The sequence below is a fragment of the Pseudochaenichthys georgianus genome, chromosome 12, assembly GCF_902827115.2.
Source record: "Pseudochaenichthys georgianus chromosome 12, fPseGeo1.2, whole genome shotgun sequence".
Classification (NCBI taxonomy): domain Eukaryota; kingdom Metazoa; phylum Chordata; class Actinopteri; order Perciformes; family Channichthyidae; genus Pseudochaenichthys; species Pseudochaenichthys georgianus.
The window spans coordinates 29,440,316-29,463,427 of NC_047514.1; the positions used below are offsets into that span (position 1 = coordinate 29,440,316).

General features: G+C 43.5%; 1 protein-coding gene across 8 annotated transcripts in view; it reads left to right on the plus strand.

Moving 5' to 3' along the window:
* c12h18orf54 (chromosome 12 C18orf54 homolog) overlaps window positions 1-17,127 on the plus strand; it is a 29,902-nt gene extending 12,775 nt beyond the window's left edge. For 2 of the 8 annotated variants that reach the window (XM_034095753.2, XM_034095752.2), the window contains exons 6-15: window positions 631-694; window positions 783-969; window positions 1,497-1,561; window positions 1,618-1,741; window positions 1,834-1,902; window positions 3,705-3,783; window positions 3,871-3,925; window positions 11,643-11,822; window positions 14,910-14,965; window positions 15,938-17,127. In XM_034095753.2, the coding sequence (XP_033951644.1) occupies window positions 631-694; window positions 783-969; window positions 1,497-1,561; window positions 1,618-1,741; window positions 1,834-1,902; window positions 3,705-3,783; window positions 3,871-3,925; window positions 11,643-11,822; window positions 14,910-14,965; window positions 15,938-16,079 (1,021 nt within the window). In that variant the 3' untranslated portion in view covers window positions 16,080-17,127. Of the gene's footprint in view, window positions 1-630; window positions 695-782; window positions 970-1,496; window positions 1,562-1,617; window positions 1,742-1,833; window positions 1,903-3,704; window positions 3,784-3,870; window positions 3,926-11,642; window positions 11,823-11,916; window positions 12,052-14,881; window positions 14,966-15,937 lie in introns of all 8 variants that reach the window. The other 6 variants (XR_004553218.2, XM_034095756.2, XM_034095754.2 and 3 more) reach the window with 6 other exon arrangements.
* Window positions 17,128-23,112: the final 5,985 nt, after the last annotated feature.

Consider the following 23,112-nt stretch of genomic DNA (forward strand, 5'->3'; position numbering starts at 1 on the left):
GTGCATATTGGTATCTGAATGGTAACAGAAAGGCTATATGGACAACAAAATAAAAGGATCGATGGATTGAAAGATATACACTCGTATAGACATTGTTTTGTCATATGGAACACGCATCCGAACTTACACTGAACAAAAATATAAATGCAACACTTTTGTTTTTGCTCCCATTGTTCATGAGATGAACTCAAAGATCTAAAACATTTTCTATATACACAAAATAACCATTTCTCTCAAATATTGTTCACAAATCTGAAACAATGTGTGATAGTGAGCACTTCTCCTTTGCCGAGATAATCCATCCCACCTCACAGGTGTGGCATATCAAGATACTGATTAGACAGCATGATTATTGCACAGGTGTGCCTTAGGCTGGCCGTTCCCATCCCTCAGTGGCTTAAGTATGGATAAAGTTAAAAGCCACTACAGTTATTTGAGTTACTATTGTCTTTCTATCATCTTTAACAAGTCCAGTGCCCCAAAACTGGCTTCAAAATAAAAGCATTATGAAATACCTTGACTAGCTAAAATAATTACAATAAGCTAGAAAACAAATGTTTAATTACTAAATAACATAAATCAATGTTACAATCACATTTGACTTTTTAATTTCTTTGTCCTTCTCTCCAGGTGCAGAGGCAGACCGGGGGCAGCCATGATGAATCCAGACGTTGACATGGTCTCCCCCCACAGGGTGACTATCATCACATTGCAATGTGTGTTCTGGGCTCTGCCTCTTAACAGGACTGTAGTGTTGTCATGGTTTCCTCTTTGTGTCTCAGCAGTGTGCACACAGAGCAGACCCCTCTGTGTGTCTGCACCTCCCCCGCTGGTTTACCTCCAACAAGACCGACATGGACTGTTCTGGGATCAGCAATGTGCCGGACCAGAAGTACCCAGCCTGGATCCAGCGCTGTGACGTCAGCGAGCGGCCCCCACCCTCAGAGTCAGATTTGTGGGACGAACAAGGTACGCCCCCTTGAACTTTGATAACAAATATGGATGCACCGAATAGAATAGAAAACCAACATATTATTTTTTAATTAAAGTTCAAAAATCTGTAGTAGCTTTGACCCTTGTATGCACCCATCCATTTGCTGAAACATAACGTGTGTGTGCAGGTGCGCCGTAAGGGGGTGAAAAGTTAGGACGATTCTAAGGGCTCGTGACTGACAGGGGCCCAAACTATTTTAGAACGTGTGTGTGTGTGTGTGTGTGTGTGTGTGTGTGTGTGTGTGTGTGTGTGTGTGTGTGTGTGTGTGTGTGTGTGTGTGTGTGTGTGTGTGTGTGTGTGTGTGTGTGTGTGTGTGTGTGTGTGTGTGTGTGTGTGTGTGTGTGTGTGTGTGTGTGTGTGTGTGTGTGTGTGTGTGTGTGTGTGTGTGTGTGTGTGTGTGTGTGTGTGTGTGTGTGTGTGTGTGTGTGTGTGTGTGTGTGTGTGTGTGTGTGTGTGTGTGTGTGTGTGTGTGTGTGTGTGTGTGTGTGTGTGTAACCTGTAGATCCCAGAGGTGGCGCTCCTTCCTGGGTAGCAGAGCTGGACCACGAGGATCAGACCTTTTCACAGGCAAGACAACTCTTTTGGAACATATCATTAAAAATAACAATGTATAAAGTCAGCAGCTTGTGTGTGTGCAGGTTGGCAGTTGGCAGACTCTGAGAGATCTGAGGCTTCAGTTAGCTGAACACATCTGCCTACTCGCTGCAGAGAACAACAGATCGGGCATTGTGGAAACTATGTTCAGAGGTAAAAGACAAACGACTGACAGAAGACTACATATGTGTTCTACAGAGCAACACTGACGTTCTGTCTCTCTGGCTTCCCCCTCCCTCCCTCAGACAACAGGCTGGAGTCTCTGATCCAGAAGGCCGATCAGGTGCTGAGCTGTCTGACAAACAATCCTGCAGGTCCAGTAAAAAACTCAGAGCTTTACCTGACCTCAGCTTTATTATTTAAGCTTTGTTTAGATGTTTATTTTTGTATTTTTATTACATTTAGTAAATTGTATACTTTATACAAAAAGAGAGCAGAAGGAAGGTTAGCAAGCAAACTAAATCAGAAGAATTGAGTGTACTGGCTCAGAACAGGATGTACCTCTACAGTCAGGGGTGGCACTGCTCTTCACGAAGCTTCTCATCGGACGGCAACTCCTCAAGCCGCTCGGGACAGACCACATGGAGACGGCTAAAGGATTTGACGCTTTGAGCTGCTTGTGTATTCTTAGCAGAGGTGGGGACTCGAGTCACATGACTGGACTCGAGTCGCATATTTTTGGACTTGAGACTTGCTTGACTAACATTGATAAAAGACTTGACTTTGACTTGGTATTCATGACTTGAGACTTGACTTAAGCTTGAGATAGATGACTTGAAAGGACTTGACTTTTTAAAATTAAATATTTGCGTTTGTTTTTGTATTGAGATATTAACGTGATTGGGTGATTATAGCGCCATGCGCGCAGACCTGGCAACCCACTAGAAGGCAGGAGTCTCAGTTAACATGGCAGCGGCTAGCTTTACTCCAGAAATAGTGAAGTTTGGATTCAAGGAATATGTTGTCGATGACGGTAATAAGAAGAGAACAGCGGTATGCAGGGTCTGCAGCATACAGATCAGTGACACGACCACCACAACATCCAACTTCATTCGTCACTACAACAAACCCCACAGAGAAAGGTACGTGCATGGGTTGTGTTAGCTAGAAAGCTAACGCTAAGTTTAAGCTACGTTAGACTTGGTTTCAAATCGATTAAGCAAAGAGAAGACAACACGGTAAATGAACACGAGAGAGAGAGAGATGCCTCGTTTATTTCCCCTGTGTTATTATTATCAGAAGTTTCTGTAAACTGTTGAATAATGTAGTTCATCTACTTTTAGTAGTTTGTTTAAATGTTTTAATGATTTTGTTTGTAGAAGTGCATCATTCCTTGAGTTATTGTAATGAATCTGAACTTTTTGATCTATGATGATAAACTGAAGCAATTTCAAAATTAACCCCATTAAGTGAGTTGTAAGTCGTCCTACTTAGTTTATAAGGAAATGATGAAGAGGAACAAAGTAAATGATTTGAAAAAGATATCTCTGTAGGCGCTGACGCTGTTGGCGGTTCGAGTGTTAACAGACATTTAAATTAAATCTGTGTAATGGCAAATGCCATATGATTTTATCACCTGGAGTTCTGCCTTTTTGAACAGACTTCTTGAGTCCTAGCTTATTGTCTGCAGTTCTAGGGTTAATATGAATCTAATATGATTGTCATCGGTCTGAATTAGATTTCAAATGATGAACTGTGTGTGTAATGAAGATCATAGTGTGGGTTACATCCATTTTCATAACCACTGTCTTTGAACTGATTTAAATGTGGAAACTGGGCTTATTCATCAGAATGTTGTCTGACTTTATGTCTTTATGTCTTTATTAGGATCCCCATTAGCACTAGCATGAGCATTGGCTATTCTTCCTGGGGTCCTCACGCACTTGACTTGACTTGCTTGACCTGAGCAATGACTTGACTTGCTTGACTCTCACCACAGTGACTTGGACTTGCTTGATACTTGTAGGTCAAGACTTGAGACTTGCTCATGACTTGCACATGTAGGACACATCTTCTCTGTGGGCTACTGACATGTTTGTCAGAACAGCATCACCGCATGGACATATTTTTCCCGCACAGTGCTACCTTGATCTGATTGTATCTGTTGTTGCAGCAGTAGGTGGAGCTGATGGAGCTGTCCGTTCAGCGAACACTGAGCAGCTGCTCTCTTCCTCTCACTGTTGTCCACCCATCAGGTAGGACTCATTTACTCTCCCTAAAATCTTAGTTGCGATCATTTCATATAACCAAACGTACTTAGTACTCTGTGATGTCACCTGCAGGGACTCCGTGACAGTGGGGGGTGTCACAGAGGCTGGGACTGACAGAGGGGCTCAGGTAGGTGTTAACTTCACATGCAGACAGACACCGCTGCTCTCTCTGTGACTCTAATCCTGAGCAGCGTCCAAATACATCTTGTTGTCCCAATATGTTGTTGTCCCAATATGTTGTTGTCCCTTTGCTGGAATAGGCCTTAATGCCACTTGTGAGAGCCAACATGCTTGTTTAGCCATTGTGGATTATTTATATTTGTATCATTACACCACACTAGGGTTGCCAGAAACTGACCATGATCAAAATCGATTATTCGGCAGCACCCCCCCCTGCGGGAGAGAGAAAAAAAAAAAAAGGATTTCCGTTGTTTTCTTTACTGGAACATGTTTAACAGTACAAACAAGCATGTCATCACAACGACGTGGCCTTGAAGTGAAGTTGGTAATGGCCGGCTGTGCTGCGTCTTTCTCTGTAACCTCTTTGGCGTGCTTCGCACTCAAATGCCAACGCATTGTTGAGGTTGAGCTGTGATAGACCAACGTCTTTTCGCATAGCTTGCATTTAACTTCCTTTGGACTTGTATGTTCGAAGTAGTTCCACGAGGAGGAACTCTTGTTTACTGCCGCTTTGTTCATCTTTAGTCGCACGTGTGAGGGAGAGGGGGGGTGGGGGCGGGGGCGGTGTGTAGCGTGCTGCAGCAGCAGTCTGCTCTGCACGCAGGCTTCCTCCAAGTTTACAGTAAAACAAACTGGTGGTGTGACCAATGACCATTTACAATTATTAATACTATTACTATTATTAGCATATATATATATATATATTTATATATATTTTGGTTAAAACTAAGCCAGAAAAAAAAAAAAAAACATTAAACATTTTTTTTATATATAAATAAAATCGATTTTTAAAAATAATATTCGATTATGGAGACTGTAGCGAATATTCGAATAATCGAATAATCTCTGGCATCCCTACACCACACACCATTGTAATGAGTCTCTTCCTGAAATTTTCACATCAAGTTATTTATTCCACCTGTGGTGTGCCGGACATGAGGGTTGAATAAAGAGGGTGATTTGGTTCCTTTTGTAGTCTTGCTGTAAATGCTTGTTTATTTGTATTAAGTTGTATGGAACACACACTTCAGTAAGGACTGCTCATTGGGAGCGAGTCACAAGGAAGAACCAAACTTAGCCTCCCGAAACTTCATTCAATTTGTCTCTACACCACCACTTCAGAGTTTCCGTTATACATTTGTTTTGCCGGTCAACATGTCCGTTAAAGTTAAAATCTTCCGGACAAAATGTGCCGGTCAAAGGTCTTCTTTATTATTTATTGAGCTTTAAAACAAATTGATATTATTCGATATTAAACAAACTAATTATAGTAGATTAACTACATTATTCAAAAGTGTAGAGTAACTTACAATAACACGGGAATAATAAACGGAACGCTCTCTTCCTCTCCTGACAGCCCGTCAGTATCATGCAGCTCACAGATCCAGTAATGAGTGACCCGACAGTGAAAATAAACATATCTATAACTAGTTTAGGTAGTTTGAGAGGTAATTAAAATAGCTACGTGTGATATTCTAACCTGAAGTGTGTGTTTTGTTCCGCTAACCGCTGCAGGTTATCATACAGAGCTGCGTGTCGACTTGTCAGCAGCAGCTGATCTCTCTCCCGTCAGATTAGGCTGCAGCCACACGAGGACGATAACGGTCGTATCCACTACAGTTCTCTATCCTATAGACGGTTCGGCCACACAAGGCCGACAGGGAAACGCAGATAACGATAACGGGTCCCAAGTAGTGTTGTATGGTATACCGATACTTGAAAGGTACCGCGATACCCTGCCATTAAAAACGGTACGATTCCTCCGTTTCATTAGTATCGGTACTTTAAGAATGACGGGGGAAAGTACTCCGGTGAGAAAGCGCTCCGGTGAGAAAGCGCTGTTTAATAAGAGCTGTGTGTGTTCAGCGCTCTGCTTCCACTCCCTGCACGACAGCCGTGCCTGCTCCCGCCCCTCTCAAGCACGCTCTAAGTCCCTCCCCTCTCTCGTGCACGCGCTAGCTGCCAGAGCATGTGAGAAAACGAGAAGCATGGCTGCAAGTGGGAGTGCAACTGCCGCTGCGCCTCGGCTTGTTGACAAAAAAGACGCCAGAAGCGAAAAACAAAAAAGTTGTTTATAGATGATGCTTCATTGTATTTAATACAAATTCTAGTCATTTATTTAGTGTTTATTAAATGTTATTCTACGCACGAAAAGTGTATTATTCCGCCGACCTATTTTGGCCCTCTTCTCTTCCCGCATTGAACATCGCAGAAACTCCGTTCAAACATCAAAACGTTCAGCTCGGTCGGGAATCGATTACTTTTCTCATTCATAACTTTCATAATTCCAGAGATACATCCCCTAATAAAACACATTTTTCACCATTGAAGTCAATGGAGAGATTCTTCAGACTTCAACAAATCTTCATGCGACTTCAACTGCTAACTGTTCATTCATACTTTCACTCAGAAACCTCATTCCAACTTTAAAATGTTACACATCTTTCTGACATTATTCGTGTAAAACTTTTAAATCTGATTCTTACTTTTAGAGATATTAAACATTGTTCAGACCTTGTTTTAGAGGTTTTCTTCAGATTTTAACATTAACTAGAGTGTGTGATGTCACAGCTAGAGGGTAGAACATCTTGAAATGTGCCTTCATATCTTTTTTTAAAACTGCCATAATTCCCAAACCCTACATTGCTGAGACATAATTGTTCATGACAAACGTAGGAAAACATCTCGTAGCTTGAAAAATGACAAATAATTAAGCAAAATGCCTCTTGAAAGCATGAAGTGACAACAACTTTCAACATGCCTCCATTAAACCCCATTGTAATTTCAGGCTGATATTTCCTCACAGCAGCACCTTTAGTTAATCTGCCACATTATTAATACGAAAGTGCACAAAAATTACACTTCAGATACTCAACTTCCTTGACATGCCTCACGTTTTGAAATTTCACAGATATCTGTTACGGTTCTTCCACAAAACGTTCACATGTAAGAGGTTTATCTCTCATTCAGAACAATGGAAACCTGTGATCTCTACAGAGCTCGTTAGCTCAACTATAAACACCTGTGTAATGGAACACGATGATGTCCTCACTCCAGCTGACATGCTCAGAGCAGCAGACTTCAGATAGCAGTGTGCTAACAGTCTAGCCGTGAAGACATCTACGGGACAGTTTGGAGATTTCTTCAAATGTCGTTGCCATGGCAACTCAATGCTCGCCATGAAACACGGATTTCTCATAACTTCAGTGGAAATGCTCCAAACAGCCCAAAACTTCACAGGTTTGGTAACGATGCGGCCATCAACGCATCTCAGTGTATTATGGGGTGTCATCAAATGCCGTTGGCATGGCGACAGATAATTCGCCATCAAGTCAGTTCAGAAGTTTGCACTTCAAATATTTTTCTGCTTTTCCAAGCCTTTTTACTTTCTTTTCTTCTCTCATCACACATTCAAGCCCCCAGTGTTCATGTATCATTTCAATCTAAATTCTTCCCTTTCTTCTTACACATTTCATTTCAGCATAGCAGTTTAGCGTCAGCTTTTCAGCATAAAGCATTCCCACTAGCAATTTCTTCAGGAATTGCATTCTCTAGTTTAATTTATTGTTCTCATTGTTTAAAAGTTTGTGTTATGGTTATGGTTCTGGTGTGAAATAAAGCACAATAATTACATTTAAGACCGTTTCCCTTTTTTTTAAGATCGAAAAATAATCGGAATCGCAATTCTTGACTTGGTATCGGTATCGAAACCAAAATGTTGGTATCGTGACAACACTAGTCCCAAGGTGGGTAGATCTGCGGACAAAACGCTCTGGGGTGCCAAACGGTTCCGTGTCTACGCTCTATAACGATCATTTCCTGATAACGATAGCCCCAGTGTTTCGAGCCAGGTCCCGATATCTCGCAGGACAGTGCACCCAGCAGGAGCTTCCAGCTAGATTTGATCGATATGGACATAAACGCGAGTGAAGTCTAATCGGACAGGACAGGAGACACGAAGCTCTGCATGATCACCTGCAGCTCCGCCCGCGATGGAGCGATGAGCGGAACAAAACACACACACTTCAAGTTAGATCATCACCCTTAGCTATTTTAATTACCTCTCAAACTACCTAAACTAGTTATAACAGGGTTTGTACGGTCATTGAAAACCTGGAAAAGTCATGGAAATTCAAAATGCAAATTCCAAGCCCTGGAAAAGTTATGGAAAACAATATTTTTCGAAATATTGGAAAAGTCATGGAAATGTAACTAAAATTGCATCAAATATAATTTACATTTGATCTAATCGCCGAAATAATCTGCAGTCGCAAGCTGTTATGTGCCATCATGACGCGCATGGTGTTATTTTTTAATATATGAAGCGTGAGCTCGAGTCTTCCTGCCTGTCGGCTGAACTCTGCTGCTACATTACCTATGGGTGCGTTCGTTAACAGTAACTGTGTGGTCCGGAGTCACTGTGGCACAGACTGGATGGCTGGTGAACAGCTGTTAGAACGGGCCGTTCAGGTGTTCAGAGCAGGGCTCCCTGTCGGAGCGACAGAGCGTGATGTGCACAGAAACGTTTTTCTGTCGCAATATTATTTAAGGAATCGTTGAGCGAGCGAGCTAGCTAGCTAGCATACATTGTCACTATCTGCTAGCGTTAGCTTTAGCCTTAGTTTTCTAATAGTCTTTTTCATAGGCTATAAACAGAGGTCGTATAAGTATATATATTGTACTAGAGAAAAAGTAGAAGTACTCAGATCTTGTACTTGAGTAAAAGTAGAAGTACTCAGATCTTGTACTTAATTAAAAGTAGAAGTACTCAGATATTGAGCCAGTTGAGGTGGTTCGGGCACCTAGTTAGGATGCCACCTGGGCGCCTCCCTAGGGAGTTGTTCCAGGCACGTCCAGCTGGGAAGAGACCAAGGGGTAGACCTAGGACCAGGTGGAGGGATTATATCTCTTCGCTGGCCTGGGAGCGCCTTGGGATCCCCCAGTCAGAGCTGGTTGATGTCGCCAGGGAAAAGAAAGTTTGGGGCTCTCTGCTGGAACTGCTACCCCCGCGACCCGACCACGGATAAGCGGGAGAAGATGGATGGATGGATGGATGGTACTCAGATATTGTACTGGAGTAAAAGTAGAAGTACTCAGATCTTGTACTAGAGTAAAAGTAGGGGGGGGTGTGTGTCTACAGAAGGTCCAGCTGTGATAGACACGGTTCTCCACTGCTCAAAATGTTACCCAAGTATAGTACTTGAGTTTATGAACTTAGTTACTTTACACCTCTGGCTATAAAGATAGAAAGACTAACCCCTAGTTTCCACTGGGTCCGTCTGCGGCGCGTTACGGCTGTGCCGCGGTTTTGGTCCGGCTTCCTCCGGCGTCATACCCTACCGGGCGCGTTTCAGAAGCATTACGGAAGCGGAGCGTCGTGCCTGCCGGCTCGCAGTTCTTGTTGATTTGGGCATATTTCCTGGACATTTGTACTTCTACAAGAAAGTAAGTAGGCTACGTAGTTAAATGGTTTATTTAAATGGTTTAAATCGTGTTTATTGTTGTTATTTCCTATTTTGTTGTGTTGTAGACTGCAGACATAATTAATAATAATTGTAATAGTCCAGTTAAAAACAACATGAATCAAAGATGGGTTGCTGTATTTTAGTGGTAAAAAAAAGCATTCATCATCATAATTATTCTATATAATTTACACACAGTGCCTGTAAACCGAAGGAGAACGCTGGCCTTTATTCTCCTACTGGAAAGACTACAGAGGAGGGATGGGGGGAGGAGAAGGAACCGGTTTTGGGGGGTGGGCCGGATGCTGTCACCGTTCCGACATTACCTTACGGCTGCGTCGCGTGGAAAAATAGACTTCAATCCTATTTCGAGCGGAGCCCAGCGGCGAGACGCTTCTGGGACGCTTCTGAGCCGTAACACGGCGCGTCTGGTGGAATAGCACCCATTGACTAGAGTGGCCGCGATCCTTGCGGATGCCGCGGCGCAACGCGCCCGTAACGCGCCGCAGACGGACCCAGTGGAAATTATTATTACTTTTTTTTTTCAGTTGAATTATACTTAAAGTTCAGGGTAATCAACTGTTAAAAACATACTGTTAAAAAAAAAATTCTCCAATAAATTGATGTTTTCAAAGTAAATGGATAATCGTTTTTAATAATCGTGATATCAATTATTGACCCAAATAATCGAGATTATGATTTTTGCCATAATCGACCAGCCCTAGCGGGAAGTCTTCTTCACTGCTTTTAGTGTATTTTGTGGCGGAAGTACATCGCCACTTACAGGCCCGACATATGTACTACACCGTCTCCAGCCGGTCGAGCGGTCTCGTGTGAACGGACACGTTTCTGGTGCCTATTGCGTGTGGACGGAAGACTTTTTTGATAACGATTTCGGTTTGGTTCCATTATCGTCCTTGTGTGGCTGCAGCCTTAGAATTCACTTGCGTTTATGTCCATATCGATCAGATCCAGCTAGTTCTAGCTAATGATAGGACTACCTGCTTATTAAAAGACACCCAAACAATAAGCGTCGCTATGCTCCCGGGTCAGGCCGCAAAGTATAGCGCAGCATTATGCATTTGTTTACATGCCCACCGGAACCCCGAGGCATTACCAACAGATCAACGCACAATCAACCCATACAGGACATCTCTTTCTCCACATTAAGTGTTAGACATTAGAATGGACTATTCTTGCCTGTCACATACTATTCTTGTCTGTCACATAAGTGGCGCAACTGATGTGGTATTGTGCCAAGGGGAAATTATTTTGACCTGACATTTTGACCGGAGAGATTTAGATTTGCCGGTCTTCAGCATATTTTACCGGTCAAAGTCCGGGAATTACCGGCTAATGGAAACTCTGCACCACTTATAGCTGAGTTACATTACATGTCATTTGTTCGACGCTTTTATCTAAAGCGACTTACATACATTCAGTACTGTGGACAATCTCCACAGGAGCATTTTGGGGTGAAGTGTGTTACCCAGGGACACAACGACATGCTGACTGCAGTGGGATTCAAACTTGCTATCCCCTGATTCGAAGTCCATCACACTACCCACTGAGCCACAGCCTCCGAGTTGAAAACCTTTCCTCTTCCCCAAATGTTTCATGGAATGTTTCATAATCATGGTTTAGTGTAAGTATAAGAGCTAAACAGTGGATCAGTGAATGCTGACGTCAGCTGTGCTTTTTATGACACGTGTTCAGAGTAAACAGTTGAAATGTTGAAAGTCATACTGTAGATACTTCATTAAAATATAAAACACTGACAAGCCAAGGAAATACAATTGTCAGTGTTAGCTGCTGCCTGCCACTTGTCCACCTACAGACTGATCCCCTGTTGATTCAAATGAAACCATAAATGGACGGCGATCATTGACCTCCAATGACATTGTTTAATAGTTCGCCTGTATGATCATTCTTGTAGATAAATAAGGCGCAGTATATATTTTTGGGATGGGATTGGCAAAAACCCCAGAATCTGTATTTACCGGCATTTCAATGACAATGGACGGGAGCCACGACATAGAGGGGAAGTACCGGATGGGTTAGTCCAGGAAAGTCGTCCAGCAGCACAGAGAACAGAGCTAAATCAAAAGTGAAGCCAAACCATGCGGTTAAAGTGAGGCTCAAATGACCCTCTGACGTATCCCCAAGTGCCCCACTCATGTCTGCTGCCTCCCGCCTCCCCAGGGGCCGTGCTCCGGACTCCATGGAACCAGCGTGTTTAAGCAGCCAGGTCCAGTGGAGGCTCTGAAACAGATGCTGTTCAGACTGCAGGCGGTGGAGGCGGAGCTTCAGAGACAACCACAGGCTCCAGCTGCTGCAACACCTGCTGACAGGCTGCACACAGAGGAGGCTCCTCTGAAGCAGGTAACATCACAGCGTGCTTCCAATGCTCATGTGAAATAATATAGCTTGTGATGCTAAATAGGGTTTACCTCATCTTTCCCTGAACATACCTCAGGACTCTGCTGTCAACATTCAGCTGTGCTGTGAGGAACAAAGCTAACTCGTGGAGAGAGAAATACCTGAGACGTCTGTAGGAGGAGACTTAAGAAGGCCAAATTCACCTGCCAAGTTCATGTTAACTTTTACAGAGGTGGTCCATCAATCCGTGCTCTCTGGAAATGTTCTTCAGAGAATCAAACTAAGCACCTATTTAACAGCTGATTGCTAACAAGTTAGGAGTAAAAGCGGTCAGAACAGAAGTTTGTGTCTGACAAAGTACAATGTTAGTAGCCTTATCTTATTCCATTGTAACCCATCTTCTTTGCCCAGAGAAATAGTCTTATCCATCCAGGTTTTTTGTTATTCCTCTCGTTTGCAGATTGAAACAGCTTCAATGTCCACTTGTTGTCATGGTGACACAAGCAACTTGTTTACCTTTAGCTGCAGTTTTGTTGCATCGAGCCTAATTAAGATAACTGCAACTGCAGTTTGTGCTTTAGAATCATTAGAACAGGGGTCGGGAACCTTTTTCCTATCAAGGGCTATTTGCATTTTTACAACATCCTTCAAGGGCCATTCTAATTGTTGAACGTACAACCTCCGCTAACACGTTCAACTCCTGACTTTATTCTGTTTGTTTCGCAAATTATTTATCATCTAGTTAAAGATAAGTGCTAATACATCTGAACAACAAAATGGACCACATGCAACTTTCTTCATCTAAATATATATATATATATGTGTGTAGTGGAAACTTCTGTGCAGCAATGCAGTGGGAGTCACCGACTCAGGAAGGAGACACGGTAGAGCAGGAGCTTCGATGTCAAACACTGGAGGTTCATTTGGAGTTACGGCCGGAGGATTCACATTACAAGTCACACAGTCACGGTCTGACTGCACGGGTGGTTGCCACGTCAACTCTGGAGCGCCTCTCTCTCGTCAGCCCATTTAACTGGTTTCACAGAGTAATCAACATATCTAGATAAGATAGTTTCACAGTTGGGCACACTGAGTCACTTGCGTCCGTCACTTATGGCCTCGAGGATGTCATACCCTGGAGTCCACAAACAACAAAGAAGGAAGTGTCCCAGTGCACCCACAACAAAGACCATCTGTGACCTAGGCCCTTTCTCATTTCTCTAACTCCCCTCCTCGACTCCCCTCCTCGACTCCTATCCTCGAGACTTAGTCCCGCCCACAGGAGATGCGAGCGGAGGAGCCGAGGAGAGAGGAGGGGAAGCAGCAGGCGGTTAGAGAAATGAGAACTCCTCTCCTCTGAGCGGTCATTTTAAAGAGACGTCCATTAATGATGACAGGAGGCAGCAGCCCTCTGTCTGATGGACAGATGTGTTCATGATGACTTATATATTTACTTTGATTCATTCACAGTGCGGTGTCATGAGACAATAATGGCTACAGATGCGGACACACACACACATATATATATGTATATATTTATATAAATATATACAATTTCAGAATCAAGCAGAGCACTCTCATAATAACGTAACACTATCAGAGACTGGATATATCCCCCCCCCCCTCTCTGGTCGCTACAATGTGGAAAATAAATTACGGGCCAAAAGTTGTATTTACAAGTATTAAAAGTAAGCAGAGGACACCAAACCAACTGACACCTGTCTGTCCGCTGCATCTATGCACACACTGTACCACACACACCTACACCACACACACACACACACACACACGCATATACAGCTCCTAAAACAGGCTACAGCCGTGGTGTATTTTATTTTGTGAAGCACTAAATTGTTTTAGAAAAATATCGACTCTTTGTTTGTAGATATCTACTAAACTAAAGCAAAAAGAGTAGGCCTGTTCTACTGAGTGATATATATTATACACACTGCTCTGCTTTCTGCACGGGCCTCACAGCTGTTCTCACTGTAAACATCGCGTCGCGATGAAAGCAGTTAATAAAATAATATCCAGGGGATGCACGCAGAGCTGTCATTGGCTGAGATAAGTCCGGCCGTGCGTCACGACTCTTTGAAACATCTCTGTTGCTGGAAATGCATCCACGAAGCAGCCGTGGAGGACCGTGGAGGACCCATCAGTGTATCCTCGGTTATAGCTCCTCCAGAGAGCCTCCTCGACGCTCGATCCTCGGTCCTCGAAGTGCATTTAGAGAAATGAGACGTCCTTCAAAATGGCGCGCTGAAATTCATTTCCGGGTCACTACCGGAGGACCGAGGAGTCGAGGAGGGGGATTTGATGAAATGAGAAAGGGCCCTAGTGTTGCCCGGTCACAGAATGAGAACAATAGCATTATGGCTGAAGCAGCCTGTGTCCTTAAAGGAGATAAACAAACGTCAGGGTTGGTCCTGTACGTCATATCTAGGAGTCTAGGACAATAATTTCCCTAACAATATATATTTTTGTTATAAATCTCAGACAGTTTTGTTTGATCTAAAGTTTTTTGACATGACTTGACTCATAATCTCATCATTTCTTGGTTAACTATGTCACCTCACAACATTGTGATCCATTCATGGATTTAGACTGCCATGTTGTGTTCAAGGACCCTGACCCTGACGTGGCCAGGAAAAACTGTGAGGAGCCTGTTATATTTTGTTGCGGTCTAGATTTAAAATAAAAAAGGGAGGGCATCATTGCTCTGACCAAGCTACTGAGAGATCGTCTCCTTATAGTCCATTAACCAATAAACAGACCTGTGGGGGTACAACAGGACCCAGTCTGAGCCCCATTTCACTGAATCATTGTGGATGCAGACCCAAACTGGGTTCTGCAGCGCTTGATTAAAACCACCAACTGCTCAGAACCTCATTGATACCAGCGTCAGGCATATCCGTGAGCTCACCAGGCTGGCACCATCAGAACATAGAGCAGCTTATTTCCTCAATTCATCCGCTACAGTCTACAGACACCAATCATACAACACCACCCAATATGGAAGAGTATTTTTCTTTTAGTTTTTATATCTGGGGAATGTTTTCCAGGTGACATGGAGTTGTGTGTGTGTTGCAGAGATCTGAAGGTGGGGCAGATCTGGAGACTTTTCCTGGTGGACCTTCACTCCAGAGGTAACTGGCTCTGAACACATTCTGCTCCTCAGGGTTTCCCGTTCACATGTTCTGTTGCTGTTGTCACTTATCCTGGGAAACATCTCAAATGTTGTTTTAGCGGCGCTGCTAAAATCAGGGTTCTTACGGTCATTTAAAAACCTGGAAAAGTCATGGAAATTCAAAATGCTAATCCCAGGCCCTGGAAAAGTTATGGAAAACAATATTTTTCCCACATTTTTGGAAAAGTCATGGAAATGTAACTAAAGTGACATCACATATAATTTATATGTTATCTAATCGCCAAAATAGTAATACTATAATGATAATAAATACTGTATCCGATAGTAATGAAACGTAAAATGGCATTTAACTGACGAGGTATTTTGCTGGTGAGAGATTTGAGTTGCTTTAGCGTGTAGAAGCTAAGCCTACTATTTGATTTGTTTTAGATGGGCACAACATGTTTCAGATGCAGACCTTATTTCCTGTTCCATGTTCAAATAAACCATTTTCAGTGGTACCGCTGAGAAGAGTCATTTTTTTGGTCATGGAAAATGAGGTAAAGTCGTGGAGAAGCATCGGTGAAAAAGTGTATGAACCCTGTAAAATAGGATGCTGAACATGATAAACATTATAGCTGCTCAACCTCTAGCCCAGGGGTTCCAAAAGTAGGGGAGACCCTGAGTGGGGGTCACGAGATGATTACAAAATAAAAATTGAAAAAAAAGATGTGAAAACAATTGTATCCATTTTTTTTTTATTATGATTAATAATAACGTGTGCAGAGACCATTTTCAGGGCGGACTGGCAATCTGTAGAATGTCCCCGCAGATGAACCACACCGTAACTCTGTGTTGTGTGCATGCTCCATATGCTGCACTGTGCCCTCGTGAAGCCCTCAAATGTACATGTTCAAATGCTTGCATTAACTCGCACCAACACAATTGTAAGTTGAGAGCAATGTTTTTGAAGAATGTTTTCAAACCTCAGAGCGATGCATCACCTGAGCCGTCTGAAAGTGCTGGTGGAAGAACCCAAAGAGAAACCCAGAGGGCAGAAGGACGAAGACGAAGGACGTTACTCCTCTTCCTCTGCTGACGGACTCTCCTGCACCCAGCTGAAACCCTCCTGAAGCTGAAGTCCTCTTCCAGTGCGAGGGCCTTGGGTTAGTGTGGCCCTCAACCCTCAGGCAGTGTGGCCCTCAGTGCTCTCTGTCCTCTGGGACTGTTGGCTGTCCCCTCCAGCAGCAACATCACAGGTCTTAGATTACGTGCGTTCTGGAGTTGTGTGTTGGATGAAAACGTGCAATCCTCTAAAAAATACTCGGCCAGTTTTAAAACATTGGATACAGCTCACAGTTGTGGAAGTTTGAAAAAGGACACGGAGACAACACATATGGACCAAATAAAGGTTGTATAAGTCCTCTTGTTTGACGTTTCCCGGGTTACAGGAAGCGATGGTTCCTGAAGCTCTGACACAATGAAAGGGATCAGACGCAAAGAGCTGTGGGAAGGTGGATTGTTTTACTGCTGATGGAGCTCGACCTCCGCTCCGTTCCTGTGCTGGCTCTGCAGCGTCGTCTCAGCGATGTTGCAGACGGGCCCTCTGAAGGAAGAAATGACCAAGCGGATGTGCTAAAAGTGACATTGATATGAATAAAGGACACCATGTTGTGTGTAACTGCACTGACATGTTCTTCAATGATAACTCTTTGTAGAAATAGCGAAGCCATCAGCGATGCTCGCCGGATGGCAGTGTCGCATTGCTAGTTGGATACATTAATGCATTAACATGTTAGCATTCTGTCAAGTAAAACTGAACCTAAGCTTGGAAGTGTGTCAGAAGTTGTGACGAAGATGGCTTCGTCACTGGACTGACGGCTTCGGGCCTTGTACTATTGCACATGTGCTTTTATTTTGAAAAGTGTTTCCCTTTCCCCATGTCTGTTACTCCTGATTGTGTGCACCTGGTGCCCTGTGTTGTCTCCCCCCCCCCCCCCCTCACCTGTGTCTTGTTGTGCTGATTAGTGTGGGTCTTTAGGCTCTGTGTTCCCCGTCTGTGGAGGCTGGTAGTGTGCGTGAGAGCCTTGTGGCCGGTGGCTGTGTTCACCTGGGCAGCAACAGTGAGGCTGTGTCCTGAACCACAGCGATGAATAAATGCCCACACCGGGTTGTATTGAATTCTCTGCCTCCGCCTCCTTGCTTGATCGGCCGCTCAACGCTCAGCTTCACAGAAGTTGAACCCATTAATTTTCTCTTTTTTTATTTTGCTACACATCAGCATGTTTACCATGGATGTGAGCATGCTAACTGGAGCATTTTAAAATATGAACGTTAACAAGTGAACATGTCAACTGTCACTGTAGCCATAGTAACATGCTATCATTAAAATGTCTAAACGCCAACTGTCCCATGTTTCTACGTGTTAACATTACTCCGTGCTGAATGTGCACGATATGAATGGTAACACACATTAGTGACCATGTGATGCTGATGAAGAGGCCATGCTCAACTCCAAGGTCTCAACCCCAACAAGAAGAACGTGGTGATCTACATGATCAGACCTTTGGAACTTTACACTTTGGTTATTTGGGAAAGCTCTTCGTTCAACACAGGAAGAAGACGTTTTTTTTAAATATTTGTATTCATTCCTGCACCGCTCTATACACATAAAAAGTGAAACAGATACAAAACTGAAACGGGGAAATATTATAACTGTCTGTCTGAGCAGAGGGGTGTAACACTGAATCAGGGTTTAGTGCCAAGCTGGTTTATACATATGAGGATTAGCTTTGTTGCACATAAACACAGTAATACTTTCTAAAAAAGGAGCAAAAGGTAATACTATAATAACAACTATTATAACAAATGAAAAATAAAGAAAATGTGTAGACCTACAGTACAAATATAATGTAATGTGGAGAGCTGTGCAGACTTTAATTGGCGTAACACAGCTCCATATAATATTACTTTATGTTATAATAATGTATGGCGTTAAACTAACAAATTAGATATAGATACTGGAATTTACCACCACGTGGTAGCAGGCTGTGTGAGACAGAAAGCATGTGACCAAGTTTTCCATAGTTACTCTTTGGGTAGACTGCGCCGCACAGTTAGTTTCATGGATGTATAATGAGAAATAAGTTAGTTTAACCATAGGGTTTTAAATGAGTATTAGAACTGTTGACAACGCTGCTAGTGCTAACTCGGAAAACGAAGGACTGGGAGGGGCTACATACAATCTGTATGCTATGGAGTCCGATTTGGGTCAATATTCTAGGGCGCAAAACAGGGGGTTACGTATTGTAACCCTAGTCATATTTCACACAGGCTCCGCCCTCTACTGGACTCTATGGGTACTACTCTCTATCATGCTGTGCGTGCTTTCACCTACTGAGTTTACGTAAACGTAGCCGGCCAATCGGGGCGAGCCTACCTGAATGCGCGCAGGCCCACAGTATATAAAGGCGGCTACACCCGTCACCCACTATCCTATACACTCTTCAGCGAGCGGACTAGGAAAGACAGGGCACCCAGGTAGAGGGCTCCGCCTGTGCTTATACAGCAAGGAGGGGTTGGAGATATCTTGAACATTATAGTTGTAATTGTGAATTAATAAATGATGGCGCTCCATATATACAGCGCTCCATATATACAGATTTGTATAGACGGAGGATGCTGGCCTGTGCTGGAACATCTCTGCAGGGCACGACACATGGCCAAAAAGACCAACTGACCTGAGACCAACTGACCGACAGGGTAACTTGGGAAGGCACTGTCAATGACTGACTCTGCGGTGAACCTGACCAAACCTGACTTTACAACCTGACAGTGTGAGTGTGAGTGTGTGTATGTCTGCACCTGATCAGTGCAACTGCATGATTTAAAACGATGACTAATCAAGCATGTTTTGGACTAACACATTATTTTTGTGTGATAATAATGTGTGAAATGAGAGGTTTCCTAACATTGCACAAAAGGGGAAACCGTATCTAATCTGCTTCATGATGTTTCACTCCCACAGGAGGTGGCGGTTTGAAGAATGTGAAACTCAAACTATGAAATTTGGAATTCTGTTTCTTTTAGGACTGAATGATGGAGAGAAACACTCTCAAGTGTTTACTGGGAAAAATGTTTGGTATTGTCTTATAATCCATTATGACCTGAAGGTTTTCTTCCCATACAGGTTTTTGTTTACACATGAGAGAATGTGTAAAAAAGGGGGAGTGTAAACTTTACAATGTACATTTTTCATTTAGGGACTGAAAGGAACCTGCTGCCCAACTCCATTGTTCAATCTGACCATTGATTGACAGTTTTAGAATTGACCTGCTCCATATTTGGGGATAAGAGGCTGTTTGGTGAATGTGGACATGTATATAGTATTGATTGAGTTATAGCAGGTAACACAGGTAGAGAATCAGTGGCCAAGGGGCTACCAGAGAGATGTAAGTCCAGAATGAAATACTGGAGAGGCTGACCGGTGAGTAATGTGTCAACTAATGTTTCAACAGGTATTAAAGTAACTGAGGTTTGAAATGTAGAAAGAACATATTTACAGTTAAGCTAAAACATAGTAATGTAATGAGACACAATGTAATTTGGACAACATCATGTAACTAGTCTGGTAAAGAAGTAAAAGCCATAGACTTTATTGTTTAGGTCATTATGGGGATATACATTTCATCTACATTTAGAAAGACATTTGATGACAGTTGGTGGGAATTCTGTATTCATTTTTTCAGTGGGATAATATCTAAGCACTGACGGGTAGAAGCAGTATCACCAGGAAGCCATTCACTTTGTTAGTATTGTGATTGTGGTTGTTTTTGAATCCATAAGATTAGTGTGTTTCTTTACCAGAAACATTAGCAGTTCAAATCATATTTTTAGATTTTTAATGGGATCTCAGGGATTTCATTTAAAAAATAAATACAGATGCTTGTCAGAAATTCAGAGCTATTGAAATATGTTATTTAGTTTACCTAAAGATGTTGGGGTTCTTATTTAGTGGGCACAGTCCAAGATTCTGAAGCAGCACAATTAATTTAGAAAACCTGTGCACACACGTCTGTTGTTTTAAGACACCCCACCAACAGGCTCCAAGTTGCCACGCACTGGTGGGTCAAACAGCCGAGGGCCCCGGAGCGTAGGCTTGAGGGATTTGTATCAGATTTCTCCACACAGGTTGTGGATGCCAAAAGGGGGACCCGAGACGCAGGAGGCTGACTGTCAACCCCAGGCTCTCCGGCCCCGACCGAGTGACCCAGAGGACATCCCATGCCGTCCGCCTACAAGGAAAGGGGGACAACTGGTACCACTGTGCGGAGCCAGTGTGCGGCGGGGGAAAACACCTGCGAGGACCCTAGACGACATCAGGACAGATCTGGCTCTCGTCATGGAGGTCGACTCGGATGCTGTCATCAGCGGATTGGAGGAGAAGGACCTCGACGACATCCTTCATCCATCCAGCAGTCGTCCCGGGAGGCATCATCATCGGACCGGAGAAGGAAGATCGGGAGGACATCTATTCAGCATCGACTCGGAAGCCGCCGCCAGCGGATCAGAGGGGACAAAGACACGGCAAGCCAGGATGGCACAGGGGACTCCACTCTCCGCTGAAACAGGAGTGTGGGTTAAGTGCAACAAGACGGTGTATGGAGCCAGCCAGGCCTGCCAAGCTATGGGCAGCCTCTACCATGACAGCTGCTTCACCTGCAGCGCCTGTAGTCGAAGGCTGAGAGGGAAGGCGTTCTACTATGACGCAGGAAGGGTTTTCTGTGAAGAGGACTTTCTGTACTCTGGGTTCCAGCAGTCTGCAGACAAGTGCAACGCAGGTGGACATCTAATCATGGACATGCAGGCCCTGGGGAAGTCTTACCGCCCCGGTTGCTTCCGCTGCGTCATCTGCAACGAGAGCCTGGACGGAGTGCCCTTCACTGTGGACACTGAGAATAAAAAGTATGGAGACTCAGCAGACAAGGATGCAGTTTTTTGCAAGTGCCTTGTATAAATTGCACTCTCTTTTTTAAGAGTGCAAAAGAGGGAATTGTAAGGATATATTTGTATGTATTCATGCAAACTGTGAAGAAGCTTGAAAATGATTTGTGTAGAAAACTGGGCTGGTTTTGGGCCTGCTAACATGTGGTTTTTAGAGGACACAGGAAGAGGGGGAAGGTCAGGAGTTAACATACAGTCATCCCTGATGTGGGGTGTTGATGATAATTTGGGCAGCCAATCACTGGTCTGGAAGGGAGGCGCAGATAACTCCTCCTTGGGTCAGCGAGGGATATAGACAGAAACCCCGCTGTGTTCGGTCTCTTTCTGGCTGGCTGGCTGGCTGGCTGGCTGGCTGACAGAACTGTATGTAATTTGTATTGATTGTATTGCATTGTATATTACCATTAAAGTGGATTATTGTTTAACGGTTACTTGTATGATCTGGATTCCCTTCCTATAAGATAATGGCTTGTGTAGGGACGCGAGGAGATTTGGAAATGCGGCCTAATTAACATTTATATCTCCTAACAAAACTCAGTAGGTGAAAGCACGCACAGCATGATAGAGAGTAGTACCCATAGAGTCCAGTAGAGGGCGGAGCCTGTGTGAAATATAACAAGCTACTCACGAGCGGAAAATGTGCTTCTACTATGGAGTCAGATTTGGGTCAATATTCTAGCGCGCAAAACAAGCTACTCACGAGTGGAAAATATGGAGTCAGATTTGGGTCAATATTCTAGCACGTAAAACAAGCTACTCACGAGCGGAAAATGTGCTTTACACGCGCATAAAATGACCCCCGCGCACTAGGGGTGTAACGGTATCCGTATTCGTCCCGTACCGTCACGGTTCGGACGTCACGGTTCGGCACATGCAGTCACACGGCGAATACCCCTTTTTTTACGAGTGGGAAAAAAGTCTGTCACTCAGGGCAGTATTATACTATTTATAATCCAGGGGGCGGTATTGCGCCTAAAAGCCAGCCGCCCGTAAATAACAAATGAAGAACAAGAACAAAACACAACAAAATGAACACAATACATGAAGAAGAAAAGTTAGCAGCTATGGCGAGTTCACACAACACACAGGAGCTAGAAGACCCACCTGCTTCTTTTAAATCAGGTGTGGGAACATTGCGGGTTCCCTGTGGACTACAACAATGATGGGGTGCGAGTTGTGGATCGGACGAGGACGGTGTGTCGGCGTTGTTCGACAGCGGTGCGGTATGCTAGTGGTAAGCACATCCGAGTCAGTCTCAGTCCCCAGCGAGAGCGTTTCCTCGACGGCAGGTGTCATAGTTACCGCCAACATATCTGCCCTCACTACTAACAACGTAGACAAACATCTTTTTGAAGAACAACTTGAAAATAGAGTAAAGCTTGAGTATCTTTATTTAGGCATAATGGCCTCACACACTCACAAGTTAATTACACATGTTAGACTTTGCTCCTAAAGGTACAGATTTTATTTTGTTTTATATTTTATCATTGTATTTATTGTATATGTTGACATCAGGAGATGTTATACAGTTCTGTATTGCCTTTTATTGATTGTGATTGAAACACTTTCTTATTATTTATTTTAATATTTTCAAGACATTCTTTTTAGTTGTACAGCTTATTTAACCTTTTAGTTTGACATCAGCCATTATAGATAATATGGCCATCTGAGTGTGTGTGTGTGTGTGTGTGTGTGTGTGTGTGTGTGTGTGTGTGTGTGTGTGTGTGTGTGTGTGTGTGTGTGTGTGTGTGTGTGTGTGTGTGTGTGTGTGTGTGTGTGTTGTTGTAGGTTTGGGGTTCTTACAACCCAACTCCTCACCGCGTGTTGTTTTGGCGAGTCCTGCTTGAAATCATAACAGGGAGGGAATTAGAAGACACCAGGATACCAGTTAAACAATAATCCGTTTTAATTAAACAAAGTAATAATGCAATACAATATAATATAATACATTACTATACAATTCAAAGAATCATATAAGCAACGTGTGGAGTACTCCCGCCCTTATTCACGCGCTGCGGACATCCTTTCGTCTTGTCAGCGCATGGAGAGAGACCCAACAACCAGATACACATTTCCCTAATACTAAGAAGGGGTGGCGTTTCATTTGGGAGATACCAAAACGCTATCTCACAGGGAATCAGCGCGGGCAGCTATGAAAGCCAC